Source organism: Ciona robusta, chromosome 5 (genome assembly GCF_009617815.1).
Source record: "Ciona robusta chromosome 5, ASM961781v2".
NCBI lineage: Eukaryota > Metazoa > Chordata > Ascidiacea > Phlebobranchia > Cionidae > Ciona > Ciona robusta.
Window position 1 is genome coordinate 1,453,084 of NC_143239.1, and position 10,890 is coordinate 1,463,973.

The window sequence follows — 10,890 nt, forward strand, 5'->3', positions numbered from 1 at the left end:
GAAAACGACAGTCGTTATCACACGGGTTTAACACCTCGTGCCAGCTTACGAGTTACCATGTATGTTACTTTGTGGGTGTTTTTTTTGTACTTTTTCATTTTTATGTATGGCTTATAATTTGGACAACCCATTAGTAATCACTGGGTTGGAGCAATTGCCGTTAAGTGTCTTGCCCAAGGACACTTACGCAAACAATTGTAGCAGCGACGAAGCTTGAATCCATTACCTATGGGTTGGGGCACTAAGAGCGCTAACCACTTTGGCACGGCGCCGGACAAATATGAATAACACCAAATGTTCCAGCACATCTTGTCTTTTTATATACATTGGTGGCAGTGTTGCGATATTTTTATATTACAAGATGCATTATGTTAAACCTATATTGTAAGTTGAAACAATTTTACACCACATGCAGCTTAAAATAAATTTTACATTTCAACTTGATTAATTTTTAAAATGTCTTGCGTTTTATGTTTATCGTAGCCTATATATCATCTCTCCCACGTAGTACTCCTTTATCGTTATTGTGTTGTCCAATAAATAAGTGAATTAATTGTTAAGCTGATGGGTGCTAGTCATCATTCAACCCATTCGTTAAGACGAGGTTTTGAAGTCGGTGCACCGTTTATTTTTAAACACTCTCGAGACTTCACTGGTATTTTCAATACTTCATAGTCATAGCCTACTCTGTCTGTTGACAACGGTGCAAAATGTGTTTAGTAATATTTTGCCCCAGAACGTTTTCGGTCGGCACGTATTTATTAGAGCTCGTATTGTGTTTATTCCAACCTACTGCTGATATGAACATTTAACTTATCTCTCGGCCACTTTTGCACTTTTGTTTAACTTGGATATTTCAATCTCATGTCCTTTTTATTGCTGTGACTGCCATTCCGTGGTGGGCTACATCGAACATTTGTGTATGTACTCAAGTAAATCAATGATATAAGTGTTGCTCTATCGCCGTCGACGTCAAAGTAACCACTCCATCCCTAATTTTTATAAAACTTTAATTACTTCGTTAGGGAAAGTACCAGGGTATTTTTAAAATAAGCACAGTTTCCCGCCAAATATATAAAGTTGCGAACTTATATATTAGACAAGGTAAGTCTTACGTAAAAATCTAAATATTGTGCTGAAAAAAACAAATCCTATAGTGGTTATAAGAGATAGGGGGGTTAGATAACCACTAACCCCTTAAACATCAACTTTTAACACTTTCCACCAGCCTATTCTGCTATGTACCAGGGATTTTTCACTAGTGCCTTTAAGTTAACCATCTTACACGCAGGAAATGGTGCAGATAGTTTTACAACCAACGAACTCACTGAAAGAATGGACACTTGTTGAATATCAAGGTGAACTCAATTCTCGATTAGGAAATGGATTTTGTGGAAATAAGATCGGAGATCTTCATTTTAACAGCAAGGGCGATCCAATTATGATCATTGGTCATCATATTTTGTATGGAAAAGTAAAAAAACTTGAAAAACCTTTTGCAGTGTTGGTAAAAAACAAAGATGCTGAAATGGACCAGCGGGAATATTTAATTAAAGCAGTTATTACGAACAAACTTATATTTTCACTCAGACCAAAACCAATAATTATTCATGTTCCGAAAAAAGTTTAAACTTTACACGCTTTGCATATTTTAGTGGTTGTAGTATTGTTATTTTGTTATATATTTGCATGTTTAAATATTAGTTACATGTGATAAATTGGGGCATAGGTTTTTCTTAACCTCTTATTTATATTTTGCAGCACTTGCTTTTCACTCTATGGTGGAAAAAAGTTTTTAAAGTAACCGCATAAAAAAACTATTAACCTTATATTACATGAGTATGAAAGAATGAATGTAACTTCATTTCTCCTCGCGTGGCTGGAAAACCATAGTTGTTATAATAACACGAGTGTTCATACACCTCCTGCCAGCTTATGAGTTACCAGAGAGTGTAAAATCAACTAACAGTGTCATTATCATCCCATATTTTGTTAAAAAGTTGTAAAGCTTATGGGTTGATAATTGGGTATTGTTGACTTAGCAACTTTAAATTTTTAGTTTTAAATATTTGAAAATTAAAACCAAAGATATAGCATTGTGTTGAGGAATCACTCACTAAACTTCCATGTTTATAAATTCATGAGTTCTGCTGATACGTTGTAGTGAATTTACACATTTTGACTTAATAAGAAACACATATTGTAAAATGAGAATATGGTGAAACTTTGTGATTTGAATTTATTTTATTACAAAAAAACTGCATGATACAATAAACTAAAAATTGCTGAAAAAATAAATCTGACCTGATTTTACTAAAATTAATGTACGCTAAAACACATTTTACTACAAAAAGTTGGGGTTTTTTTACACAATGAGCATTCGTAACATGAGTAACATATTTCATGTCTATTTGTGTTTAAGTTGAATGATAACATACAAATATTTTAAGTGCATTTAAATAAAAATTTAAAATATTACATTTATACACCTGTTGACTTGCATGTGAAAAGCAACAGGAACACATGAATGTTTTTAAGTAAAAATATTCTATTTATATAAACTGTTGATGCCAGGGACAATAAAAGTCTGAAATAGCTGTTAAAATTATGCTTTACCTGGTAGCAACAGCAGCTTCAAGTGTAAATACAATCTATTGACTACATAGCAAAATTATTTAAAAATTGACAAAATTGATTCTTTCTTGCTGCTTGCAATGGAGGAAGGACGTTTTGATGTCGATTTGCTCGTTGTTTTGGTTGGCTTTGTGATGCAACAATGGTACGACCATTTTTCACTTTCCACCGCGGGTAAACTGTGGTCCACCATCTGAAAATACAATATGACAGCATTATACTGAATTTATTTATGTAAACAATGAAACACTACAGATTATTTTTAGGGTAACTTAAAACAATATTTTATTATAGCGACATAAATTGAAATAGTTGAACATACCACAGTTCCATGCGCTGGAACTTTCAAATTGAAGTTATCCTTTCTTTGTGATGTCATACAGTTCTTTGATTGCGAGCAATTGACGTTTACTTCTATTGCTCTTGCCGTCTTGTAAAAAAAAACAGTTGGTTTTTTGTAATTTTTATTTTAATAACTTTTGTTGTGTTTTCATATCATCATTTATTTAATATAATTTGAATTGTTTTGTAGGTGATGTTTTTTTCTGTATTGCTGGCAATTTGTAAATCCCCATTGTGACAACTGAGATAGATCCGTTATCATTCGGAAATGAAGAATCTTGCTCAATCACACAAGATACATACAAAACTAAACTTTAAAATTTTGTTAGTGTCCGATTACAAAAAGCTCTCACCACTCTGCTACAGTACCAGTCTATTTTTAAATCGTGTGCATGTTATGAGTTATATTGTTTAGCAATAAAATACACTCAATCATATTTATAAAGTTTGGTAAATATTTAACAAAAATATATATATATTTTAAATGTGAGGGAAATTTTTCATAAATCACAAAAAACTCACCTTGTTTCTCATGAAACTTGATGCACGTGAATCGGAGAAATAAACAAACCATGATAACTCATCTATGAGTTTGAGAGGAACAACTTCGGATGTTGATTCGATGCTCTTAAACATCGCTTCCCTCATCACGCGCTCTTCCGGCAAACTCAGAGATGCAACCGACAACGAAGGGTTGCATTCCTTTGCAAACACCTCAACTTTGAAAGGACAAGCCTGTGAGATAAATGTTAATGATTACTTTGAATGTGCTAAAATGCATCCAGCCCAGCCGTATAAATGATTATCAATCGTTGATTTATAATGATCGGAAAAAAAAAATTACCAAATTTAATTTTGTCACCAACTTTAAGTAGCATGCCAAGTATCATGATTTGTATTTAATACATTTATAATAAGTGTCAACTATACAGTCAGTATTTTCACGTTATTGTGACAAACTATTACCACATTCTCTGTAACACTTATATATTTCATGTTACTTACACTTAGTTTTTACAGTGTATTTGTATTTTTTCCCTGTAGTCAGAGATCTAGCACTCTACTTTAATACAATTTACGTTTAAATACTAAACCCACCATAGTTTCAGTAGCTAATATATTTCATCTGTCAGTCGTTTTTTACAATTAAAAATCGTACAAAATAATAAACCAACTCAAATCCCGAAAAAATGCCTTATTTTAGGACCTCACCCATACAAAACTTTATCAGAAAACTTACCTGTACAAGATCTAATGATCCGTTAAACCCAACGGCTTTTAACATTTCTATGAACTCATGTTGTGGATCGTTCTCCTCCTCCTGAGCTTGCATGAGATGAAGTTCCTCAAATCCTTTCCTCGTCATCTCACCTTCTTCTGTCTCAAAGTTTTCTAAACAAGTGAGAGAAATTGTTAATTTAATTTATTTTTTTGTTACAAAACATTTTGTCTAATTTTGGTAAATGTAAATAGAATAGAAATGGGTGTAGTGCTATGGTAGACATTCTATGGGAATTGGGTTCCAAGTTGACTCATTATTTTAATGTTGCACTTATGTCACTACCAATAAAATTATTTGTATGATCTGTTTTAGATTTGTATTATACCTAAAAGAGATGCGAAACAAGCAAAAGTAAAACAAAGTACTTAAGAATATTATAGGCCTGAAAGGTCATTATCAATCTCTTTTTTTAAAGCAAAAGGAAATGTTATTTTGTTACGAGAATCATACAACTTTATGAGCTTTTTATCAGGGCCAGACTTACAGAACTTAATATTAAAACCTGTGATATGGCGCCAGATATTTAGATAATGTTATCTTAAAAAAATAAAATAAATAAGATGTAATACGCACCGAGCACAACTTTCCAAGCATCATCATCAACTTCCTCATCGTTTGTTCGAACTTGAAACCAATTAAACTCATCACGACTTAACTTATTGTTGTCGTCCAAATCACACAATTCAAATATATCGGCCAATGTTTCACTGCGAAAAATTTGATTGTTTTTGATGAAAAAAAAAAGTTTGGGTAATATAAACCTGGCAATGGCAAGTTATTTTAGGAAATTTGTTCATTAATTCTTAACTGTATAAATATGATTTGTGTCTTTGGAGATACGAGAACATGCATTGGGGATGGCAGAGTGGGCAGCCTACTGCATTATTCAGTGAACATTATAACCAAGGTAGTGAAATTTGTTCCATCGAACTAACTATCACTGCTTTCCTTGCTTTTATAAAAGTCAGTAATGTAACCTGTGGAGGTAGGTATATCATGTTTTTATCTAAACAGTTTAAACAATCCTTAGAAACCAATAGATAAAAGCAATTGTCATAAAAAGTATTTGGTAAGAAATCACAACAGTGGTACAAGCATGATGAAGCATCAAACCCAGTGTATTTTGTTAAATACAAGTTCTCTAACCATTGACTAAACTATGATGCCATACACTGAGTCACAGCACACTTGACAAATATGTAAACAAAATTCAAAACCACATTACCAAAAAGGTCTTGTAAGTTTCACTTCATCATTTAAATCTTTTCTTGTGAGTGGAAGATCCTCATCATTATGATCACGTGATTTCAATTTACATCCCGACGTGAAAGGTATAATCACATATGAACCACTTCTTAAATCACCCGTCCAAAAATTTTTCTGCAAATAAAATATTAAAATAACAACACGACGTCATAAATTTTATGTACTAATACAGTTATTTGGTTCGAAACAATGTTGTAGACATGTAGCGAACTAATTATAACAATTACCCCATTGTCTTTGCATTCAGTGACGAACAAAAACTTATTTTCTTCATCAGATTTTGATTCACGAAACACAAGTGCACCGATGTCTACTGTGGATGTCCATGATTCTGCAACAACACCCAGTGTAATAATAAACAAACAAACTAGAAAGTCTTTTATTTTTAGCCATGTTTCATTACCTATGTATGATTTAGTATGGCCTTATTTTTGTTTTGTTTTAAATCAAATTTATATATTACTATTAAACCTTGTATACAATAAATGTGCAACTTGGTATAAAAAACATTCAGAAATCTATAACTAAATGTTGATGTCTGTAATGTATAGATATCTTATATTAACCTGCATCATCTTTGAGTGTGCTCGATTGCACCACCAAGTGGACATTTGAAGCAAAAGGAAGTTCGAGTTTGTAAGTGTGTCCAACTATTTCATCGCTGCTATCCACATAAAAACAACCTTTACTTTTAGCATGGGACCATCCCTGTAATATACATACATATTAATAAAATAATTATCATATAAAGGTAACATGAAATAATGAACGAATAACATTTATTTTAGTTAAGGACCGCTAAGTTGGAGGAATGATCTTTGAAGGTCTTTCCCAAAAGCACACACGTCCACAGAGTGGCAACAAAAAGCTTTAAACCAAGTACCTTTGCTCTACTACCGATAAATATGGGCCCCTTGCCCCCTTTAATTAGTGCATGTCCGCTATGTCCACAACATTTACTATGTTTACTATGTCTGCTATGTCCACCATGTTCGCTATGTCCACTATGTTCCCTATGTCCACCATGTGAATATAGCGGACATGCAATAATCAAAGGGACCGATAAATATAATGTAAGTTATACCTCCATTGGTAAATTAAGTAACCAACCAAACATCTACATACTTTCAATGATTTTGGTTTTGGTGTTTTGACATCTGTAAGAGCAGGTCCTTTAACCACAATTGCATCTGTCATCTTCTGTATTATTGCTGTTCGCTTATACAAATCACTTGTGTTTTGTAACGATGCCTGTGATAGCCCTGTATAATCAAATCAATTTAAAATGATAATAAAGGAAAAAAATATATTTGGCAAAAAATTTAATCATAACACTAAATATTTGTCTAACTTTTTGTGGGAACAGGTTTTGCTGGTGTTTCCACTTCATCAGTTGTTGTTGTTGTTGTTTTTAATAATTTCTTGTTGATAAGTTCTTTACAACGTGTTGTTGTTGATAACATTAGGTCACAAAACTCATCATAATCGAGTCTTCCATCTTTATTAACATCGGCAGAATCAAGAAGTTTCTTCACTTCGGATTTTGTCATTTTTTCTCCTCGCTGTCACATGAGACATGATCATATGATAAATTAACATAATCTTATAATTAAGAAATCACAAATTTATATAAAAATATCCCATAATCATATAAAAAAATAACATTTTTGACTTAACGATCACATGAAATATCAACTACTGCATAATTATATGAAAAAACAGTATTATTTTATATTTATGTAAAAGGGATCAAACTTAAACCCAATTATAATCCAGAAATATAAAAACAAAAAAAGTTCAGATATACTATAACAGTTGCAGATAAAAATATCTTACTGCCGTGAAAAGTCGGTAAAGTTCAGATTCAGAAATAAATCCATCACCATTGATGTCAATTTTACGAAAACAGGCAAGAAGTTGAGATTTTGATGTTGGTTTGAAATCTTTGATTATTCGACAAAAATCTTTAAAACTAATTCCTCCAGCTGTGTAATTGATCATTATCAATTGATTTGTAATGCATTGGCATGCAACAGAAAAACATTTTTTTACAGAACTGATTTTAGAACTGTTTGAATTTGCTTTTAGTTTAAATTCACAAAATGCCAAGATTTTAGAAGAAATCATTTTTTTAGGAAAGGCTATAACATATGTATATTATATGCCGAATGGAATAACAACACAACAATGTTTAAAGCTTTACAGAGATGCTGCTGAGATAAAAATAGTTTTACTGTGTATATAATTATAAAATATATATTCAACAGTTAAATAAAAACAATTACTTGGAGAATCTGACCAGATCTTTGCAACTTGTTTTGCCGTTGGATTTCGACCAGCGTATTGTAATGCTGTAAATAAGTATACATATATATTTTGTTTGAGAATTATGTTTTATACTAAAAAATAATCAAGTTATGGCTTTTTAACATAAAAAGTACACTTACATAAAATGGTGCATTAAGATTTATACCAACAATCTAACAACTTCAATAAACAAATAATTGTAGAAATGCCGAATTATACCTTAACTTAACATATAGAACACTTTTATTTAATCAACAAGCAATACGGTACCTTGTGTTAGCTGTTGTCGGGTACTTATATTTTCATTCACAGTTTTTACCACGCTGATAAAAGCTCCTTTATATTCAGTTTCGTCGCCGTTTGAACGATTTCTCCCACTGTACGTTGAATTAACGCTGCTCCTTCGACTCATTCTTGATTTATTTTGTACAAAATAGTTGTTTACAACAATCTACATAAAGTCAAATCACACATTAGTAAACACAAATTTAGTATTTTTAAAAATCAGTGGCGTTCGTAACAACAACAGAGAAATCCTAGAAATTGTAGGCGTCAAGAATGAAAATTTAACACAAGGCTGGAGTATTCAAAGCGTCTTAAAAATAAATAATGTTCCACGTAAAAATTACACATGCACATCTGAGTTATAATTTATATATTTAATAAGCATATTTGCTAAATGGAAGATGTTATAAGTTACTCGGTAACACTGTTCTATGTCAGAAACACGGCAGCTAAAAAGCATTGAAGTTTGCTGCGTCACTAGAAACGTAGTTTTTTTCCGAAGTAGTTTCATCATGTCCGCAGGTGTATCAGATAACGAAATATGCAACCTCGCATACGAAGGCCAAGTTGCACTTCTAACTCACAGAATCAAAGAAAATTCTCAATTTGTTAATGCCACTGATCAGGTAAAATAAAGTTTTGCAGTTCGTACATATCACACATGTATGTCATGTTCGTTATTTTGTTGGACATTTTTTCAATTTTTGGTAATATAATTATTATTATTGATGTTGTAGCAAATTAAAATCATTATATAACTTTGTTATAATATGTTTCAGTCTGGAAGAAATCCACTTCACTGGGCCGTATCAGCTGGGAAACGCGAAGTGGTTGATCTACTGCTTGATAATAACGCCGCAGTGAATAATACTGATGATGTGAGTTAATGTTCATAAACGTTACCACCCATGTATACAGAAATGTGTATTCATAAAACCGTTTAAACAAAAGTTTCCCATTTTATGGTAAAATACAGCTAAATATTAATGTAAGCTTGATTATTGATCTAATGAATATTGATACAGAGTGGATGGAGTCCACTTCACATTGCTGCTTCCGTTGGTAACGAAGTGATCATCACAACTCTTCTTTCAAGAGGAGCAAGGACTGATGCAAGGAACAACAATCGTCAAACTCCTCTTCACTATGCAGCATCCAGGGATCGTTTAGAGGCAGCGAGAGCTCTTCTTGCTTGTGGAGCTGATCCGGATGCATCCGACAACCTCCAAGCAACTCCCATGCATCGATCTGCATCCAAAGGAAACACGAAGATGGTTCAATTACTTCTCGCTCACAGCGCAAGCTTGAACATTCAAGATTCAGAGGGAAATACCCCATTGTAAGAAATTTTACATTTTACATAAATTAATTTCATTTTTTTTCTTGCACCAAATTGTGACCAGGGCAGTAAATTTGAGGATACAGTGTATATTCTCTCCTACGTGGATGAAGTCCTGCAGTGTGGCACACCATATGTGGCCTAGGAAGCTTTAGCCCATTACCCTATCCCTATCATATGTGTATCTTGTTTATAACCTGGTATACCTATATATGAGCAAATTAACACAGCTTTATTATATGGCAGGCACCTTGCTTGTGATGAAGGAAGAATACCTGAAGCTCGTCTCCTTATTGAAGCTGGTGCAGATTGTAGTATTTTAAACAAGGTAACAAATCTTATATAATTTATACATCTTATATTTTTGATGTAAAGAATTTCAACTTGAATATGATAATCATACTCAATCTCAAAAATGTGATAAAACAGGGGCTAGTTTTTAAAAACTTGCCTTGTAACCAAAGTATACCTTGTTTAATGCTCATAAGTGCTGCCATTGTGGATTTGCATCATTGGGCAGTACACTTGTAGATGTAGGTAATCACTAAAATTAGTTACCCGAAATTCCTAAGAGGGCATGAGTGTCTGAAAGGAATCACCCATGGCCATGTTATAACCTAAGTTGTCCTGCTACGCAAGAATAAATGAATAACATTTAAAATTCATTACAGGATGAAAAGACACCGATTAGAATGGCAACAGAAACAATGAAGTCACAACTCCATCAGTTCAGAGGTGGTTGAACACATGTTGTTACTATTGTTGTTAATGTTGTTACTGTTGTTAAGGCTTAACAGTTACCTGGTATTTAAATGGTTTACTAAATAATGTGACATGTTTAAATTTCTTGCCTAGATAGTTCTTGCCTTAAAACTGTGTTTAACTTTAAAAATGGATACCCGTTAACATTGTATTTTTAAAATGTTATTGTTCTTCATTTCGAATTTGTTTTCTTAGCATCATTATAAACGCAATAACTGAATGTTCATTGTTATTCTTCGTCGCCGCATATTCACAACACAATCGACCATTGTTAGCATCGCGTCATCAGATACAAAAGCGACCCTAAACAACCGATTGTTGTATTGTGACGTCATAACATAAAATCGCTGAGAAACTGAAGACAATAGTTATCTAACGCCTAAACGAAAAAGGTCATGGCTTACATAGGACTGTGGGGCGATAAGGTTATAATTTAAGACCTATGGTAGCTTTTGTGCCCTGACTGACACTCGCGTACACGTTGAATGAATGTAACTTACTGATTTGGCTGAAAAAAAACAGTCGTTATAAAGCGTGGCCATTAGTAACCACTGGGTTGGAGCAATTTTCGTGAAAAGTGTCTTGCTTAAGGACACACATACGCCCACAATGGTAGCATCGACGAGCTTTGAACCCATTACGTCTGGGTGAAAGCCAGGCGCGCCATTTTGCC

The 10,890-nt window shown here is 33.0% G+C and overlaps 3 protein-coding genes across 3 annotated transcripts; 2 read left to right on the top strand and 1 right to left on the bottom strand.

Moving 5' to 3' along the window:
- Window positions 1–963: 963 nt before the first annotated feature.
- LOC149735398 (chromosome transmission fidelity protein 8 homolog) lies at window positions 964–1,890 on the top strand. Its single transcript, XM_089877858.1, has 2 exons — window positions 964–1,104; window positions 1,292–1,890. The coding sequence occupies exon 2, from the start codon at window positions 1,295–1,297 to the stop codon at window positions 1,628–1,630; it is 336 nt and encodes a 111-aa protein (XP_089733984.1). The 5' UTR covers window positions 964–1,104; window positions 1,292–1,294; the 3' UTR covers window positions 1,631–1,890.
- A 329-nt stretch (window positions 1,891–2,219) lies between these two features.
- LOC149735399 (EF-hand calcium-binding domain-containing protein 7-like) lies at window positions 2,220–8,346 on the bottom strand. The gene is made up of 13 exons (XM_089877829.1): window positions 8,102–8,346; window positions 7,810–7,875; window positions 7,361–7,509; window positions 6,876–7,086; window positions 6,650–6,786; window positions 6,091–6,232; window positions 5,752–5,855; window positions 5,484–5,638; window positions 4,832–4,965; window positions 4,217–4,368; window positions 3,499–3,711; window positions 2,957–3,064; window positions 2,220–2,827 (listed from the first exon to the last, which is right to left on the bottom strand). Exons 1-13 carry the CDS (start codon window positions 8,241–8,243, stop codon window positions 2,672–2,674), a joined length of 1,869 nt encoding a protein of 622 aa, XP_089733955.1. The 5' UTR covers window positions 8,244–8,346; the 3' UTR covers window positions 2,220–2,671.
- A 207-nt stretch (window positions 8,347–8,553) lies between these two features.
- On the top strand, window positions 8,554–10,437 carry LOC149735400 (uncharacterized). Its single transcript, XM_089877853.1, has 5 exons — window positions 8,554–8,742; window positions 8,896–8,994; window positions 9,142–9,455; window positions 9,702–9,783; window positions 10,127–10,437. Exons 1-5 carry the CDS (start codon window positions 8,629–8,631, stop codon window positions 10,196–10,198), a joined length of 681 nt encoding a protein of 226 aa, XP_089733979.1. The 5' UTR covers window positions 8,554–8,628; the 3' UTR covers window positions 10,199–10,437.
- The last annotated feature ends 453 nt before the right edge of the window (window positions 10,438–10,890 follow it).

Excerpts from the sequence above, each read along its gene's own strand:
- LOC149735398 (XM_089877858.1), top strand. The coding sequence starts at position 1,295 with ATGGTGCAGATAGTTTTACAACCAACGAACTCACTGAAAGAATGGACA.
- LOC149735399 (XM_089877829.1), bottom strand. The coding sequence starts at position 8,243 with ATGAGTCGAAGGAGCAGCGTTAATTCAACGTACAGTGGGAGAAATCGT. Across the intron at positions 7,510-7,809 it reads GATCTGGTCAGATTCTCCAA|CTGGAGGAATTAGTTTTAAA; the intron begins GTAATTGTTTTT and ends TCAATTACACAG. Across the intron at positions 3,712-4,216 it reads GATCATTAGATCTTGTACAG|GCTTGTCCTTTCAAAGTTGA; the intron begins GTAAGTTTTCTG and ends TTTATCTCACAG.
- LOC149735400 (XM_089877853.1), top strand. The coding sequence starts at position 8,629 with ATGTCCGCAGGTGTATCAGATAACGAAATATGCAACCTCGCATACGAA. Across the intron at positions 8,995-9,141 it reads CAGTGAATAATACTGATGAT|AGTGGATGGAGTCCACTTCA; the intron begins GTGAGTTAATGT and ends ATATTGATACAG. Across the intron at positions 9,456-9,701 it reads TCAGAGGGAAATACCCCATT|GCACCTTGCTTGTGATGAAG; the intron begins GTAAGAAATTTT and ends ATTATATGGCAG.